Source organism: Bombus affinis, chromosome 13 (assembly GCF_024516045.1).
Source record: "Bombus affinis isolate iyBomAffi1 chromosome 13, iyBomAffi1.2, whole genome shotgun sequence".
In the NCBI taxonomy this organism is placed as follows: Eukaryota; Metazoa; Arthropoda; class Insecta; order Hymenoptera; family Apidae; genus Bombus; species Bombus affinis.
This window is the reverse complement of record NC_066356.1, coordinates 9,772,722-9,791,502: the sequence shown is the minus strand read 5'-3', so window position 1 is coordinate 9,791,502 and position 18,781 is coordinate 9,772,722. Positions and strand designations below refer to the sequence as shown.

Genomic DNA, 18,781 nt, shown 5'->3' with positions numbered 1-18,781 from the left:
TTATTATGTACAACTACTCTGACACATTTAATATATATGTACATTATGTATAAATAATATGCACACACATTCATGACTCACATTCTTATATATCATCAATACGAAAGCTCCTTCTTCTTTTGTTTGAATATGTAAATGTAAACAATGCTCTCATTTCTAAATGATTGATAAAAATAAAATACAAAGAAAATATGTATTACATTACATTTTAATTAAAGGATACATGCACAGCCTAAAACAAGAAGCAATTCAATGTATTCTATCACCATGGAAAATATTATATTTGCTATGTAATACCTGGTAATGTCCACTGGAACTAAATCCCCTTTAGAACTTTAAGTTACAAAGCTTTGGTCTAAATCCTCCATGTAAATATTTAGTTTCAGCTTTTACATAAAAATAACACCTCTTATAACATTTACATAACTTGTAATGTATGCAACATTACTTAATATCTAGCAGCATGTCCTATATGTTTAGAATAGATCATATTTTAATAGTAAAGAATTAAAAGTTCAAATGAAAATTATCATTTTATCAAAAAACATTACAAGATATATACTATTGTAATTTAATATAAAAAAAATTGAATACCTTTAGATTAAAAAAACTTAATAAAATGTAGTCAATATAATTAATACAATTTATCTGTCTCATTATCCTGATATTGAGTTACCTGTAAGAATATTTCCAACTGTAATGATTTATGTGAATTTTTACAAGAGAAAATATTAAATACTGAATTACTTCAATAAGAATAGTAATTAAATCTTATTTGATTTGATGTATTTATTATGAGAACTTTTGCTTTCTTTTTCAACAAATTAATCCTTAATTGTAAAACATTAAAAACTAACCAATTCTAATATATCTGAGTAATTGATAAATAATTTCTAAAGGGGACTGAAAGTTATCCTATAATTGTAAAGAGGACTTCTTATAACTGTATGTTTATATTAAAGAATGGTATCTACATGGAAAATGAATGCTTCATTGAAGCACTGAAAATGATGGTCTTCTTTCATATATAATAAAAAATCTGAGTAAGCATAACATGCTCAGCAGTCACTCTCAACACTATCAACTATCATGATAATCAGTATTGCACTCAGTTAGAATTAGTGATAATGAATTTGAGAAGCTTGAGAAATAGCCCTCCTGTGGTGCCTAAACTGGTGACGGGCGACATGGCCCCAGAAGTCTGTACTTCTTATTCAATTAAGAAAAGCTATTTGTTAGTAATACAGATGAAGTAAACAAGACATATAAAAGAAACAATGAATAACTTAGCAGTAGAAAATTTTGATGAATAATAAATAAAAAGAATTTGAATTTTAACAACAAAAAATTCCAAAATTAAATGAATAGTAGAGTAACATCATAAATAAAATAAATATTTAGAAAAAAACCTTAAACAAATGATATAATAAATGAAGAATAAGATGATTAAAAAAATGGTTTATTTGTCAATATCATCAAAATATGAAAATGAATAAATCAAATCATTTTTAACAAAATTAAGAATAAGTATTTGAGATGAAATAAAATGTTTGGAAGTATTCCAAAAGAAAATGACTAGTATACTGGAAAGAATTGTTCAAAAACCTAGTTAAGATTAAATTTAGATTTAAAATTGGAATACTTGGAAGTTTGTGAAATAACTGATAATAAAATTATTTGTAAAGTTGGGAATAACAAATTATATATCAATCAACAACATAATAATGCAAATGAAAATATTGTGTCAATTATAACAAATTATAGGAAAAAGCTAAAATAGTCATAAATGTTTCCAAAATTTCTCAGTTTTATCCCGTCACCAATGCTTTATTTTACTCTGCAATGAGTTCTATTTTTCAATGCTTTATGAATGTTATATTCAACGAAATACAAATCCCTTTAACATGCAAATATTGTATTCAAAAAGATGTTTGAATATAAATATTTTGAACCGATCAAATGCTCTGGCAGTTAAACGCTTTATTCTTAATATTTATGTCATTTATCTTAAACCTTAAATTATTGAATCATTTAATAATATAATCCATGGTGAAAGAATTATAAAATTTTATAACTTCTGTCAGAGTAAATATAATAAAATTCTTTGAATATTCTCTTGATTAAATAAAAATTGATACTTGTTAAGTTAAGTATTGTCATTTTAGCAATAAATTATTTCTCATAATAATTTTACTCCTAAAGTTGTGAAAACAATTATGAATCTAATAATTTCATTGCTTAAGTAGGCATAAAATCCAAATTAACAGACTCTGTGCTATATGCATTTTTTTAAACATAAGAGAAACACAAGAGTATTTGGTTTAACATTGGTATTTGTCAAAAAGTATCATCTATGATATGAAAGAATAGTTGTAACCCAAAGAAGCCGTTGCCAAATCCAACGTGGTATTCTGCAAGGTCCAAGACTAGCCATTGCACTGGCTATATGACGTAACCAGTCACGAATACCCCGTGGTGCGTGGCCCCCATTGACATAGAGAACATACGTAAAACCATCTTTACATTTGCCATGAATTACATAATAATATGGTAAAAAACTATGTAATCGAAAGTGACATCTTTGATAAAACAATATAGCTGGTGCATTGCTGGATAATACATGCAGGAAGACTGCTTTTACGGAAGAGCGTTCTGGAGCAGTGACATGTGCTAATAATTGTTCCAATAATAATGATGCAATCCCATTTCTTCTATATGCACGACGGACACCTAAGCTAAGAATATAACCCACTAAGCAATCATTTCCTAAGCTTGAACACAAAATACCACGATCTTCTGTGTTCAACTTAGCATAAGGTTTTATTTCTGCAACAATGAGTCCAATTATCACTCCACCATACACAGCTGCAAGTGCATAAAACCGCGAGGAACTTGTTATATCTTCATACCACGAATAAGGATAATCTATGACAAAATAAATTAATGCTTTAATATAAGTGACTTTTGATATTATCTTTAATACAAGATGAATAATTTATAAAATTAACATATAACATGCATAGTTATATTAAATTTTTGATAATTTTCTGTTATTTCATAAAATAATTTATAACATATTTATTAATTAATCCTTTATGGCCTTATTCTAGTTCAAAGATATATGTGTATGTATAATATAATTTTTAACATTTTTAATTTATTTATAAATTATTATCATGCTTTAAAATACATATGTACTTCTTCTCTTTGACAAGTATATTATTTTGTATTTTATTAAAAAGTAAATAAAATATGATAAAACATTTAAATTTAAAAGTATTATATTCTCAAATGATAAAAAATATACATTATGAATAGATGTAATAAGTTCTATTATTATTGTTCTATATTTACTTTTTAATTAATATTAGCTGCTAATTATTATCAAACTTGTGTAGAAATAAAACTAATAAGGCTTATTACTAAATAAAAATTGAACTAAAAGCAAATAGTTGCTTATCAAATTGATAAGTACTGATAAGATATAGTGGTAAAAGATAATAAAGATAAATATTATTAATTATATAAGCTATTACTATTATATACAAGTTTTACATCTAGTTCCATATGAGTTTATGAATAAATAACATAAAATATGCAAACAGACTCATATCTTATAATTCAAATAAAGGAAACTATTTGAAAAATTGTTTGATGTCATCATTATACATATAATAGTAATAATAGAATATGATATTATATATGTTACAAATACTTGCCAAAATCATACATGGTAAAACAAATTAAACAAAAGCAAATTAAGCAAATAATTTTAGAATAAATTTGTTTAGAAGCAAAATATAGCAAAAAGAGTATGTTTCTATAAATCCAAATTTATAAAGAAAAGATATAAAGAAGATATAAAGAAAAGACTAGATAAAGCATCATTTAACATTTCTTTTATTTAATATTTATAATGTCTAATAAATTTATAACACTAATAAACTATAATTGCATTAAAAATAAATATTTTTAACCACATTAGATACATATATTATAAGTTAAGAAATAATATACTTTATTATTGGTATTACCTTCTTATTTAAAATAATTTGACATGATACTTATACTATAATAATTTAATAGATTTAATAAATAAACTAAAAATATAAAGCAAAGCATTAAATCAACACACTTTATGCCAAAAGAATTGTAAATGACTTATTCAACTAACATACAAAAGCCAAATAATGAATGATTAAGACCTCATTATTCTAAATACGAACCTCACTTACATCTGAACATAAAGATTATTATTTTTGAAAAAATAGATAATTAAGAAAACTATGAAATTCTCCTTTCTTAATGCCAATACTAATGCCAAATCAATCTCTTTTTAAAGAGTAATTCTTGAAATATTTACATATTTGGTATAATACTTTGTTGAAACTGGAATGTTATGACAGTTGAGTCAGCAGCCATGGCTCAAGAATAATACAAAAATATTGTATTAACTAAGTTCAAAGAAACTAAATATAAAACCAGAAAGGATTAATTACATGTGAGAAACAAGTGTAAATTACTCTTTATATGAGGTGTTTATAAGATTTAATTTTAAAACTGATGGGAAACTTCGTACCAATGGGGAACCAATCTTGACAAAGTGCCCGTACTTCTTCCAAATCATCTGGACACAGGAAACGTAACTGGACATCACCCAGAACACACAAAGGTACAGTTGCCGGTATCACGGAAGTCTTTTGCTCATTAGATAAATTTCTTGTAGTATTTTCATCCGTGTATTTATGCTTGTTTTCTTGAGATATTTTGAAGTCACTTTTCTCGATTTCCGGTAAAATGAGATATCGATTAAAAGATACGGCCATCACGCCACAACTTTTCTACCATTTCATTAGTCATTTCTTGTACAATGTCAAGCATGTCACGTTGGATGTAATCGTTTGCTAGTAAACATATTGAAATCTGCCGACATTTTGTTTCCCTCTCTATAGCTCCCTATTGTCATCTCTTTCCTGCTCATTCGTTTACCTCTTTCTTTTCTCTCGAACCATCTGTCTTTTTCACCTTTGATTTCTAAGATTTGAACACAATCATAATATGATTCTTTAAATTTTTTGTAAAAGGAAATTTTGCCTTATAAAAAGATAACTTTTTGTTACAACAATAACTCTTCTAAATATCAATTTAACGAATAATTTTATCGTCGTTTGAAACTTCAAGAAAAGTGATTATTGTAATGTATACATATAGATATGTATGCGTATAAGAAACCTCTAGAAAATTCAAATTTTGTATCTTTATTAATTCATATTCAAAAACAAATGTAACGTTGTTTACCAGATTTAAATAATCCTTTTGTAATCATTTAATAATACTTGATATGAATATATTTATTAATTAAACAAATTTTATAATAAAGTATATATATATATACTTATATATACTTATTTTATATATATATACTTTCATAATAAAGTATATATATATATATATACTTAAATATTACTTATATAATGATATGTATTACAATATTAGTTTTTGTTATAATTTTCACTTTTATATTAATATAATACAAATTTTATAAAATACTCCTGGTATTTCTTATACTAATTTAATCGTAGAAGGGTGCAGAATTTTCAGAAGTGAGTTCGTGGATCAGGATTCAAATTTGCAAGCATGTAGCACTTTTGACTATCTCCCGCCTTTTTTAAAAATATGACAAGAGTTTTTTTAGCTTTATCAGTCGTGCAACAGTCAAATTATTGTAAAATTACACAATTACACAAATTACTATACAGAAAATTACGAACTCATAGTAAAATTGTACAATTATTATAAATTTACAAATTGAATTGAATAAAACAATATTATTTTGCTTATGAATCCTTAAATTTTTTCCAATTCTCATTAGTTTAAGAAATAGGTTATAAAATGTGACGAAAAAGTTCGAGAAAATTGATAAGTATTGGTAAGAGAATAAAGTAACATAATTCAAAACCTTTCGAAATTTTTAGAAATGATTTCCTGGAAATCATTTTCCGGGAAAATTCAAGAGCAACAAATTTTCGAACACGCCTACTTAGCAATTTTTTACCAGGAGAACACATAATATAAGAGGTAACACTTTTTTGGAAATTCTTGGAAATGACATATTCCAATTGAAATTCTCGAGTTCTTGAAGAAAATTTTTGTTAGAATCTCAATTTTGCATCGGGAAAACAAAGAGGTGGCAGCATTTCAATAATTCTTGGAATTTAGCATCATTTCTCAGAATTTTTAAAAATCACTTTGCAGTCTTTTTTATACGATTCCTCTTTAAATACCGCGAGTTCTTAACTGTTTTTCCATTTCATTTTTTAATTTTTTTGAATTTCTGTGGGATTAAATAGAGGAAAGGATAAATAACAAGATTGTAAAACTCATTCAAAATACATTTTGTATAATTATCTTACAGTAAATAATCTTATTTTTTATTGTACTATATAATAATTTCCAACAAGTTGTTGTCGCTGGTTACTCTTGGTTGCTACTGATGCTAACTGCTTGTGGTATTCTGATTGTTGTTTCTACCCCAAAATAATTTTTCTGTAATCAATACAAATACATAAATGTATACTGAAATACTTAGATGTATAATTTTGGAGCTATGTCAATGATTCTATTTCTCTGAAGAGATTATAAATATATTTAAATTAAATTAGTTATTTCAACTAGATAATCTTTTACAGGAAATAGAATATTTATTAACTATGGTGGTAATACTGGCAATACTGTGATACTGATAACTAAATGTAGATTATCATGAAGTTACCTTTGTAATGGAGTATAGATTTTTATGTATATATATTTGTTAATTTATAGCAATAAATAATATCACTTGAAACAACGTTACCTCGCATAATTTCTTTTTAAGACTTTTATGCTTACATTTCCTCACTTAATTAAGAATTTAGAGTGGAATGAAGTTGAACGTGTGTTAACAATGTAAACGAATATTTATATTGAAGTACTCTATTGAACATACATTTTACACTTTGTTATTGTCTTTTTGGTAATTTATGACTGCCTAAATTATCTGTATACATTTGTATATTACATATAAGTATAGGTATAAAAGATATAATGCAGTGGATGTAATATTATATATAATATCGAACGTATGAGTGAAACATGTTCCTCGTGTCTTATGAAAATTACCCATTAAATTGGGTTATGAAAGTTATAAAACTCAACAAAATTCAAAGGATTCAGTTGACATAAATTAAAATAAGAAAAATGGTTATACCAAAAAATCATTCAATAAGTCGGTCCTCTAGTTGTTTACGAAAATATCGAATACTGTTTGTATTTGGTATTACTGTACTATGTGTACAAATTTATTTAGCTCATATATTCTTCGGTTTGGAAATCCGAAATCGAAAATTTAATCGGCTGTCTTCAGGAGAAGTAAGTTTTAATATGATTTTTACTATATATAATATAAATATTATTTATTAGTCACATTATTAACATTATAATACCAATTATGTATATATTTCTTTGCATATAGGACTCATCTCAACCTACAGAAGATGAAGGTTTACCAAAAGGTTTACGTCAATTGAAACTACCACCTGACAAAATTAGTAATTCAAATAGAATTCTACAATTTCAGCGAAACCGTACTACTAGAGTAAAGCTAGATCGTAAATCATTAAATTTTACACCACCTTGTGAATTTAATGGCAAAGAAGCAGTAAGTGCTGTAACACGTGCACAAAGTCAAGTATGCAAACAACGCATTGTCAATGTGACGTGCCTTAACCAACAAGGATTATTATACCCAGAAAGAATACAGTCTCTGTGCCCTCATTCTCCAGGATTTATGGATAAACCAGTCAGTTTAGGATGTTTTAAAGATGATAAAACATTAAGAATACTTTCTGGTTATTACCATGTTTTTAAAGGGAACAATTCTCCAGAACGCTGTGCTTTTCTGTGTCTTCAGTCAGGATATTTGTATGCTGGTACTGAGTATTCGTAAGTTTTTCAGATATTTAAGAAATTAAATGAAAAATTATATCAAGTATCAGTTACTATTCTAAATTGACTACATCAAGATTTAAAATGTATGGTATTTAATTTTAGTGTTGAATGCTTTTGTGGTATGGAAAATCCATCTCAACTAAAACGATTACCAGATTCTAGTTGTAATATGAAATGTTCTGGTAATCCAAAATATTCTTGTGGTGGATATCTAACAATTAATGTATTTTGGACTGGAATTCAGAGTAAGGAAGTAAAGAATTGATATATTTATAGCATATATATTCATTATTGCTTGTAACAATGTAGATTTTTAATAAATCTCATCTTTTGCTTAATAGAATTTAAAGCACAAGAAGCTCGAAATACAAGTATAGATGGTGAAAATGAAAAGCCAGTTCGAATAGCATATTTATTAACAGTAAATGGCAGAGCCAGTCGACAAGTAAAACGACTTATCAATATTCTTTATCATCCTTCCCATTTATTTTATATTCATGTCGATGCGGTAATTATATAAGTTTTTTGGTTTTAAGATATTCGAAACAACATTATCAACCGGTAACGCACTATACAGGCATGCGTGCATCATCGGTGGATCATGTCGTTGTGAACATGTTAATATGATAGAAAAACATGTAATCCATGTACTTCCTATTTTCAGCGACAAGATTATCTTTATCGAGAAATGTTAGAAGTGGAAAAATCTTGCAAAATTAATAATATTAAGGTGGCAAGAGGAGAAAATTTAAGACATGCAAGCATTTGGGGAGGTGCAAGTCTTTTAACGACTCTTTTAAAATCTGCACAGCAGATGCTTGCACATCATCACCATTGGGATTTTCTTGTAAATCTGTCAGAATCTGATTTTCCTATAAAAAGCAATGCACAATTAACTCAATTTCTTAGCTTGAATAAAGGTATGAATTTTGTAAAATCTCATGGAAGGGAAGTCCAACGATTTATCACCAAACAAGGTTTGGATAAGACTTTTGTAGAATGTGAAACTCGTATGTGGAGAATAGGCGATCGCAAATTACCAGATGGTAAATGTTCTTTCTTTCGTTATATTTGACAATATTTGTAATATTCTCAACTTATTACAAAAAAATGTTTTTATAGGTATTCAAATAGATGGTGGTAGTGACTGGGTAGCCTTAAGCAGAGAATTTGTAGAGTATGTTGCTAATCCAAATCCGGATAAATTAGTGACTGATCTCTTAAAAGTATTTAAATATACTTTATTACCCGCTGAATCCTTTTTTCATACAGTTCTACGTAATTCAAAATTTTGCAATACTTACATCGATAATAATTTACATGTTACTAATTGGAAAAGAAAGCTAGGCTGTAAATGTCAGTATAAAGCTGTGGTGGATTGGTGTGGCTGTAGTCCAAATGACTTCAAACTTGAAGACTTTAGCAGAATTCGCAATACAATAGATCGCAATTTGTTTTTCGCACGAAAGTTTGAATCTATTATTGACCAAAGAATCATAGACAGGGTAGAAGAATGGTTGTACCCTGAGAATTTAAATAAATCTGTGAATGCGAAAGGTTACGACGCGTACTGGCAAAGTTTATACCATACATCAGATTTGAGTCCTTTGAGTGATGATGCACAATTGACTGTTTCAAATTCCTTAGCAAGATTAATTTTTCGTAAACTAAATATAGATTACAAACATATCCGTCTTTTGGAAACAACTGCCTATTTTAAACGAAATCAGTTTGTTGGAATATTAATTCGTGCTGAAGCTACATTACAACAACAAACTGTTCAAGAAGAATATTTGGAACAAATAGAAGCTTTGACCTACCTAAGACAGAATTTTTCTACTAGTAGAGAATGGTTGGGAAAGATACAAAGTTTATCTGTTAATACTGATTATGATCAAAAAGAAAAGACATTTAGAAATTTGATGGGAAGTATAGGACCATATTCATATCCAGTTTTATCATACGAATTTGATACTACACTGACCATACCACAAAATCTGTCAATATTATGGGTGGATCCTTATGGTCGATTAGCAGAAGTTAATTATATACAGCTTGAAGAAACGACATTAGTAAATATAAGAAATTTTTAGTTATTGTTTTATATTTAATATACTATAGATAACTAACGGTTTGGTTATTTTCAGACAGGGTATGTTAAACCACAATTCAATGAACATCTAATTGTGGGTACTTGGCATCTATTTTTAGTTGCTGATTCCTTATTAGTGACAAAAATGAATTTTTTGGTGACTCCTTTAGGATATTGGAAAAATAAAAAGATTGATGCAGAGAGAGCTAAGGAAATAAATAATGCATCTGCCAACAGTTATCATATCACTGAAGAAATGAATAAAAAGTGGTCACATTTATTAAATTCTGTAAATTTTTACGAACGAACTACACATACAACAGATAATGAAATTAAAATTAATTCTAACTTGGATCAATGGATAGACAAGCTAGTACAGGAACATTATGAAATTGATAAAATCTGCAGTGCTAATAATGCTAAATTAAAGTTACAAAAGTGTATTAATACTTACTGGAGCTCATTGAGTCCAGATTCAAAGGCTGATATCAATAACCTATGTTAAAACTATCAATTAGTTTACTAAATATGTGCCATTCTCAATATTTTTAAAGTTTAACTTATTAAATACGTGTAAAGGTTAATAATCTTTTTAGATATTTTTATATCAAATACATGCTATACATATTCATATGGTCTATTTTAAAAGTATTTTACATCCTGAAATTAAAAAAATTTTAAGCTAATATAAGGAAATTTTTGTCATTCTTTGGATATCCAAAGTTCAGTAATCTGATTATTTCACTATAGTAAAATGCCTCTTTTCCTATTATATATTTCTATAAAGTTTTGTTAATTTATATTCATATAATAATGTATATACAAATTGTGTATAGATTTTCCTTAATTCTTATTTCTAGTAAATTTATATGAAATACAGAAAATTCAAGTTTGTTTTCACACAGAGATATAGAATATTTAGAATTTTTGTTGAAAAAGTAATTAATCTTTATTTGCCATAATATGATTTTCATTTTACAAATTAATGAATTATGTTTTATATGCTGTAAGTAGAAATTATAATCAATACATATTTATACCGAATTTGAATTATATTCCTACAAAATATTGCTACATGTGCCTTCAATTTTGTTAATTCATAGAAACTTGAAATTTCAATAATAATTGTGCGTGTATATTGCGAAGTGATTTTAAAGGATGCCTCCTACTTTTAAACAAAAAATAAGCTAAAAACATTAGTTTAATTATTATTGTGTACTCTTCCCTAAAAAGATCAATTTATGAGTATGTTTTATTTTACATGATATTATTACATGTGTATTATGCAATTTATCTGTGCATATGTATGTTCACCATTGATATGTTAATCTTTTTAAAATATATAAATGATGGTTAACGAAACAAAAATATTTATGCCACTATCATTTATAAATGTAAATATTTATAAAAATCAAAAAGATGAACTGATTTAAGAATTGTCTTATCACTTAAATTAGTGCGAAATCAAAATAATATAATGTCCTACAGTTAATTATATGATATGACATGACGAGAATTGCACTAATGTATTAAATAATGGTTAATTAGCTAAAATTGGCTACAAAAGATATTTTATTTCCACATGGAAGTTTTTAAATTGAATAAAATTAGTAAACTTTTCTTCTTAAATATTTCTAAACATCCTGACACCCAATAATTTTATAATAATATTTAATCAATTTTTTATTGCTTCATTATGTTAATGTTTATTTATAAAAATACCTTATTTATAAATAAATAATTTTATATATAATATTGTTATTCACGTTAAGTAAGACTAATAATAGAAAAAGTTATTTAAAATTACGTTATTGCTTTTCCTATTAATACATTTACGTACGTCCAGAATTATATTTACATTAAATTTTGTAAACATAAAAAAAAGTTATATAGCTTACAATGCATGCATGTATTAGCAGATAATACCTTTTGTATTTATCCACTTAATAAAAACTCATTAAAAGATATACAAATATCAATTTTAAATTTACCGCTAAAGGAACGTTCAAGCCATCGATTATTGTGAATCTATATATTGTGCATGTGCTCTCTATGATGCGTAAAGTAACTGTGTATATGGTATCAGATGATATTATGTTTAATACAATATAATTAGAACCATATTGGAATATTACATCTAAGATGTGACCAGTCGATATAATACAAAAATTATAAGTCTTATAAAAATAATTGGCATTAAAATATTTTATATAGAATAATACACTAATACCTTAGCAAGCAAAAATAAATAATTAAGAATTGAAAATTCAAAAAATTCATCAACTGTTAAAAATCGTTATAAATCCAATTTCCTCGTATTTTGTATTTGTGGGTTTTATATGCTTAGTTGTTTTTAATAAATTGTGAATTCATATATGATATAACATACCGAATAAGACTAATAAACTGAATACAAAGAAGTTATTTTCTGTGATTGCAGTGTTTAATATTCATAACATAATGTATTAACAATTGTTTAAATAATAAAAGGGTGCCTTATTTGAATTTAGAAAATTTTATAAATACTATGTCACACAAGTATATTTCTTTAATGCTTCTACATGAAAAGAAAATAGTATAAATATTAATGAAATTAAGAAGCATTATATGCCAAATGATAATTATAAATAGTATTACTAAATAGTATAATTACCTTTTCGTACAGAATATTTATTAAATATATTTAATTTGACATAATAATATAGTCAATTCGAAACGAAACTAAATAACAAGATTTAACATAACCACAAGTAATATTATATAAATAGAACCATGAAAATGTATAGATTAATGCATCATCAAAGATACGTTTTTCAAAATCAAAAACTTTTACCTCTTACATATACCTGTATGCGATTTCAAATACAAGAAGGGAAAAAGATAGAAAAACATAGAATATCTAACATCAAAAGTTATTGGTTTGATAAATATATAAATTATATTAAAAATTATGAACAAGTACTGGAAAAGAATTTTCCAAAGACAATGCATGTATATCGTATATTTAGTATTGGTACCAAAGATTTTATTCAAGATGTAAAAAAATTTCTTCTGGTAATGAAAAAGCAAAATATTGATGGAGATGGTAATTTAACTGCAGATGAACTAAGATTGAACTATACAATGCGTAAAGATTTAATAAAGATATTTCCTGTTTTATTAATATCTGCCATTCCTTTTACAAATTACATCATCTTTCCTTTAGCATATTATTTCCCAAGATATCTTTTAACTTCTCATTATTGGACATTACAACAAAAACTGGATTTTATGCTACTGGATCATAAGAAAAGATTAAAACATAACAGACCATTGTTTAGGTGCATGCAAGCAGAACTTAACAATGTTAAAAATCAAACTCTGAAATTAAAATGGAGTGGTATTATTGCATGTCTTGGCAGTGGTACACATCCTAATGTGAAAGATATTATTGCCTGTTCTGAATTATTTGCGGGTCCACCATATTCATTAAATAGTCTTAAAAGAAAACATACAGTATGTTAACTTTAATATTTAATTTAAATTAATATCGTTTTTGTATATTACTCAATTATATTTTAGTAAATTTCACATCTATAACAATTTTTTGAGAGTAAAATCTTTTATAAATATTAATATATTGCTGAATTACATTTTAGAAAGAATTACTTGGTATATATAATATATCTACTTGGACACCTTTTAAAAGAAAAAAATTAACAGAACGGGCTATGTTAATAAAACAAATGGATCAAGCAATACAAAAAGAAGGTGGACCTACTACAATGTCGAATGATGAAATACGTTGGGTGTGCATAAAATAATATTCCAATATCTTTGATATTTTTTATACTATTTATTCGATAATTTCTTTACATATTATACTATATTTATTACATATATTCAAATTATAAAATATTTTAGGCACTTTCATTTAGGGGTGTAAGTCCTGCAACTATGTCCTTAGAAAGTATGAGAAATTGGCTAGAACAATGGTTCATAATATCAAATACAGTCGATGAAAACACAGTTTCATTGTTGTTACATAGCCCAATACTGCTGGCATACAATCATCCTACTAACTGGATTCTTTTGTACACTTAAAACAACATTATTAAATATTTGTTCTTTTTATTGTAAAAAAATGTATAAGAATTGTAACAATACAAAGTTTAAATATTTGTGTTTGGATTGTTTGTATAGCATATATGTAAATAAATAAATTGTACATTATACACTGTACAAATGTATCTATGTCAGAAGGATATAAAAATGTACATTTTCTACATTATATAAATATTTTATCGTATTTTCAGAAAATTTTCTTTTTTATATAGCTAGCAATAGTTTTCTTTTTTACTTTTTTTTAAAGAGAATTGTTATTTTAATAAAACAAAGCAAGAATGACATGTACATAAAATAAAATAATTATAACTTGTACATAGATGACATACTTTCATTTTGTCATATATATATCTTTCATTCTGATATTGTGTATACATTACAAAATATAATTGCCATTTTTTGTGTATAGCTGAATATAACATAATACAAACGTAACTCTTTTATTAGCTACAAATAAAAATTTTTTTCGGTTGTTAAACATAAATTATTTTGTCAAATTACACAAACATGATATATCATTTGAAATAAATGATTACTAAAACCATAAAAAGTATCGAAAGAATTTTACCAATAATTACATTTTTTTGCATTAATCAATAGGTATATAAGCAGGTAGAACACCAATTGGAGGACGTTTCAATACTTTTGGATCAGAAACGGTTTCTAATTCATCACTATTTTCATTTATTTCCAAATTTGTATTATTATTAGACGTTTCAATTGATGTATTAGAGCGAACTACAGAGTCTATATTTTTCATAAGATTAATTTTTTTCATAATGTTCTCTCTTTTTTTATCAAGAGATTTATTTAAAGCAGGTGCTTGTTCATAATATCTAAGTCTGTTTTCAGCAGATAAAGTATCTTTTGTAACAGTTGTTACTGTTTGATTGCAGTGCATATTGTATTTTCTTTTTAAATGGTTTTGATTCTTAGAAGGTGATTGTGTTTTATGTGGGTAAGGACAATACTCACCTTTACTGCATTTCTCTGTTTTCTCAAACTCTGGACATAGATTTTCATGGCGCTGTTTACACTGTAAAAGAAGAAACTTCCAGCTCTTTGAAAAATATTGTCTTGTATGTGTTATTAATATATTAATTATATACTTAAATATTTCCCTGCTAATAAAACTAATTGTCAAGGTACCAATATTTCATTTAAAAATTAATCAATAAATGAATAATTATTTAAACTATAAACATATAAATTACTATTAAATATAGAAAAAAATAAGTGTAGAAGAAATAAATTATAATATGTTAAAAAGATATCTAAGATTCTTCTAAATACTTAAAATTTGCATTAAAATATAATTCAGATTTAATAAATTTATATCAGTATATTTTACTGATAGGTACTTATGAAAATTACTGTAAAAATATTTATATAACACTTTATTTATATAACTAATAAAAATTGTCTAATCTTTTATTAATCCTTTGGAGACAAATTTTCCATAATACTAGTACGTATGAGTACACATAAGTATGAAAGAGAAGATTATAAAGGTTTAATAGAAGATAGTAAATATTTTAGTTCAAAGAATAAAAAATATCGCACTTACCTCACTACCTTTGGCACAATATCCTTGCAGGAAATCTATACAAATTGGAGTACTGGAAGAAACTTTGATGTGACGATAAGGGCAAGCATCCCGAGTACAGCAACCTTCCAAGAAGTATTTACAAGTTGGCATTTTTTCTGGACCTACATCATGAGATAATGGACATTTATCCAACAAACAATTTCCTTGAAGAAATCTAAAAAAATATTTTCTTTATTAAACAAACAATGTGCTTTTTTATATATCATATAGATACAAAATGTTACTTCACTTTTTACAGAGAGAAATTTGTTTCTTGTCATGACGCTTTACACAAATCCCTTTTTCATGATTTGAACAATACCCAAATTTTTGAAATATTAAACATGGTTGGTTATTTTTTTGCATTTTGTTGCGTAATATTTGTATACTCTTTTGTTTGACTTTATTGCTACAAAAGAGATAAGACCAATAAAATGACTATATGGCTTCTAATAGTATTATATTATATGATGATGTAATAAAAAAGAATTTAATATGAAAAAGATTAAAAAATATAATATGTATAGAATTATAAACAAAGCAATAAGGAAATGTGAATTTAAATGTTAAGAAAGATATAATTAATGAAATAAGACTATGAAGCTACAGATAACCATATACCTTATATTATTTTTATAACTTATTTTTTGTGACATATTAGATGGGGATTTAATTGCATTTGTTGAATTCAATATTTTTTTACTTGAACTACTTGAAGTTTCTTTCATAGATTTTACTCTACATAATTTTTTCCCATTGGTAGCTATTATAAATTTGTCAACTTTAAGATTTATGGCCCGTTTTTCTGAAATTGAAATGTAGACAATATGAAAATCTGTTCTATATTCGTTTCTACAATTTTATGTAATATAGTATTATCACTTACTTTTTATTCCATAACTTTTACGTACTAAATGATTCTTGGAACATTTATAAACAATTCCTCCAATCGTAATTAGTTCCATTTTATTATTTCTATAAAATTTTTCATAAAAAAATTATTATTATTATTAATTTAATTTTTAGGATAAAATTATAGAAGCTACCTAAAACTTAAAAAAATGTTATATCTTTTATACATACATTTTAGATACATATACAGTCTTTTTTTGACCAAGGTTTGCATGTTCTGTTGCATTTGTAGTTTTTGATGCTGTTCGATCTATTCTGTATTTATTTATTTTAGGTTTTATAACTGGTGATTTCACTAAATTAATATCTTCATTAATTGACTGTTGCAAAACATTTGTTATCTTTGTTTTCAAAGCTTTTTGAGGTGCAGGTTTCACATTTGTTACTATTGAATTTGAAGTTTTTTTGATCTTACATAGTTCTATTTGAGAAGTACTGAACGATTTTCTTGACCCTCGCCTTACACGCAAAAGTTTTCTTTGTGATAAAATTACAATACTAGAATTGTTCACTTTCTTTTGATTATGAATAACCTTTGGAGAATTTGTATTCTTAACAAGTTTTAATCTTGAACAAACAGGATAGGTAATATTTTGTATTACTTTTTCTTTATGTTCTGCCGGTTTAAATTGTACAGAGGAAGACAACTTTTTGATTAATTTTGGATTAACATGTACTGATTTTTGTATAGAATTTGTACTTGCTATATTTACAGAATTACTTTGCACATCTTCATTGGAATTAATATTTTTCATCATAGTTGGATTAACGTGTACTAAAGATCTCTTATGTAATTTTGGATTAACATATATTGCAGAATTTTGATGATTGAAGTTTGGATTAATATATACATTAGTACTGGTTAATACATTGCATGACGTACTACTAGATGTTCTGGACAATTGTTGGGATTTATTAAGTAAATTTATACATTTCTCAGATTTTGCAGAATTTAAAGGTTGGTTTATAATAGGTTTATCCACACAGCACAATTTATCTGATGATTTCTTCTTATGATTTTCTATTAAATCTAAAAATAATACATCATAAACATATAAATACAAAATAGCTTGACATGTGTGTGTGCGCGTGTGTAGATTCAAAATATTGTTGAATTATAACATATATTATTGAATTATATTACTATATTATAGAAGTTATAGATCATAAATTATAATTTACACATACGTATTTATTATTAGAATCACAATGATATAAATGTTGAGATTAATAAAGAAGTATTATAAAAATTGAAAATATAGATACGTTAATTTGTGGCATATGAGTTAAAGCTTTACATATATCAATATTTGTTGTCAACGAAAAGTTCATAATTTGTTGTTTCTTATTATTGTTTTGTTTTGTTTTGTTTCCATATTTCGCCCTAACATTTATACAAGTATGATTAATGAAATGACATAATTAATAGCATGATTTTATCTTTTGTTAAATTTATTTTAAATATGATAAAACGTTTATTTGTTACTATAGTCAGAACTGTACAAAATTGTAAACTTACGCGTTAAATAGTGTATTTCCTTGATTAAACTTTTATCCATATTTAATAGCATAAAATGTTATTTTTTATTACTCAATAAATGAAGGGAAAGAGATTAAAGATAATAACTTTGCAGCATAAGAGATTATTTTATAAATCAGTATATGTATTTCACAAATTACAATACGTACGTTCGTGATGTTCCTTATACCATAAAAATAAACTATTTAAAGATAGATGTCGTTTTCTGAAAATTACAAACACTAGCGCTATATGTGCACGATAAGTGAACTATTTTCTATTATGGTTGAATAGCGGAATATTTTAACTTATAATTTCCGATTCTGTGACTATAATTATTACATCAAGAATGTAAACAATGTTTAATGACCATAGATTTTTAATGTTTGTAATAAAAAAAAATAAAAATATGTGATTTTATAAAGGTTGGCTATAATATTAATGTAACTATCAAGAAAGAATTCAAGTTAACAAATATTAAATTCTTTAAATTATCTGAAAGTTGCATTTCATGTACATTTTATTACTTCTGATTTATAAAAGCAGAGAGGAAGTTTTTTCTATTTTCATTCGATCACAG

General features: G+C 25.7%; 4 protein-coding genes and 1 long non-coding RNA gene across 6 annotated transcripts; 2 read left to right on the top strand and 3 right to left on the bottom strand.

Annotated features, from left to right (window-relative positions):
* Positions 1-2,347: 2,347 nt before the first annotated feature.
* LOC126923680 (N-alpha-acetyltransferase 60) lies at positions 2,348-4,826 on the bottom strand. Its single transcript, XM_050737374.1, has 3 exons — positions 4,580-4,826; positions 4,236-4,237; positions 2,348-2,974 (listed from the first exon to the last, which is right to left on the bottom strand). Exons 1-3 carry the CDS (start codon positions 4,824-4,826, stop codon positions 2,348-2,350), a joined length of 876 nt encoding a protein of 291 aa, XP_050593331.1.
* A 1,545-nt stretch (positions 4,827-6,371) lies between these two features.
* On the bottom strand, positions 6,372-12,840 carry LOC126923672 (uncharacterized). 2 transcript variants are annotated; one of them, XR_007713265.1, is made up of 2 exons: positions 12,732-12,840; positions 6,372-6,546 (listed from the first exon to the last, which is right to left on the bottom strand). It is a non-coding gene; the product is annotated as an uncharacterized LOC126923672 (long non-coding RNA). The 2 variants fall into 2 exon arrangements; XR_007713264.1 differs by lacking the exon at positions 12,732-12,840 and adding an exon at positions 6,773-6,895.
* Positions 6,830-11,707, top strand: LOC126923667 (xylosyltransferase oxt). The gene is made up of 7 exons (XM_050737350.1): positions 6,830-7,407; positions 7,511-7,980; positions 8,089-8,231; positions 8,328-8,494; positions 8,651-9,032; positions 9,109-10,058; positions 10,134-11,707. The coding sequence occupies exons 1-7, from the start codon at positions 7,237-7,239 to the stop codon at positions 10,581-10,583; spliced, it is 2,733 nt and encodes a 910-aa protein (XP_050593307.1). The 5' UTR covers positions 6,830-7,236; the 3' UTR covers positions 10,584-11,707.
* On the top strand, positions 12,107-14,290 carry LOC126923671 (LETM1 domain-containing protein 1). Its single transcript, XM_050737364.1, has 3 exons — positions 12,107-13,573; positions 13,717-13,866; positions 13,982-14,290. The coding sequence occupies exons 1-3, from the start codon at positions 12,851-12,853 to the stop codon at positions 14,159-14,161; spliced, it is 1,053 nt and encodes a 350-aa protein (XP_050593321.1). The 5' UTR covers positions 12,107-12,850; the 3' UTR covers positions 14,162-14,290.
* On the bottom strand, positions 13,894-18,409 carry LOC126923669 (zinc finger CCCH domain-containing protein 3). Its single transcript, XM_050737361.1, has 7 exons — positions 18,202-18,409; positions 16,854-17,712; positions 16,657-16,745; positions 16,392-16,575; positions 16,021-16,179; positions 15,750-15,945; positions 13,894-15,218 (listed from the first exon to the last, which is right to left on the bottom strand). The coding sequence occupies exons 1-7, from the start codon at positions 18,251-18,253 to the stop codon at positions 14,772-14,774; spliced, it is 1,986 nt and encodes a 661-aa protein (XP_050593318.1). The 5' UTR covers positions 18,254-18,409; the 3' UTR covers positions 13,894-14,771.
* Between the last annotated feature and the right edge of the window lie 372 nt (positions 18,410-18,781).

Excerpts from the sequence above, each read along its gene's own strand:
- LOC126923680 (XM_050737374.1), bottom strand. The coding sequence starts at position 4,826 with ATGGCCGTATCTTTTAATCGATATCTCATTTTACCGGAAATCGAGAAA.
- LOC126923667 (XM_050737350.1), top strand. The coding sequence starts at position 7,237 with ATGGTTATACCAAAAAATCATTCAATAAGTCGGTCCTCTAGTTGTTTA. Across the intron at positions 7,981-8,088 it reads TATGCTGGTACTGAGTATTC|TGTTGAATGCTTTTGTGGTA; the intron begins GTAAGTTTTTCA and ends ATTTAATTTTAG. Across the intron at positions 8,232-8,327 it reads ATTTTGGACTGGAATTCAGA|AATTTAAAGCACAAGAAGCT; the intron begins GTAAGGAAGTAA and ends TTTGCTTAATAG.
- LOC126923671 (XM_050737364.1), top strand. The coding sequence starts at position 12,851 with ATGAAAATGTATAGATTAATGCATCATCAAAGATACGTTTTTCAAAAT. Across the intron at positions 13,574-13,716 it reads GTCTTAAAAGAAAACATACA|AAAGAATTACTTGGTATATA; the intron begins GTATGTTAACTT and ends ATTACATTTTAG. Across the intron at positions 13,867-13,981 it reads CGAATGATGAAATACGTTGG|GCACTTTCATTTAGGGGTGT; the intron begins GTGTGCATAAAA and ends AAAATATTTTAG.
- LOC126923669 (XM_050737361.1), bottom strand. The coding sequence starts at position 18,253 with ATGCTATTAAATATGGATAAAAGTTTAATCAAGGAAATACACTATTTA. Across the intron at positions 15,946-16,020 it reads CAAATTTCTCTCTGTAAAAA|ATTTCTTCAAGGAAATTGTT; the intron begins GTGAAGTAACAT and ends ATATTTTTTTAG. Across the intron at positions 15,219-15,749 it reads ATTGTGCCAAAGGTAGTGAG|TGTAAACAGCGCCATGAAAA; the intron begins GTAAGTGCGATA and ends CTTCTTTTACAG.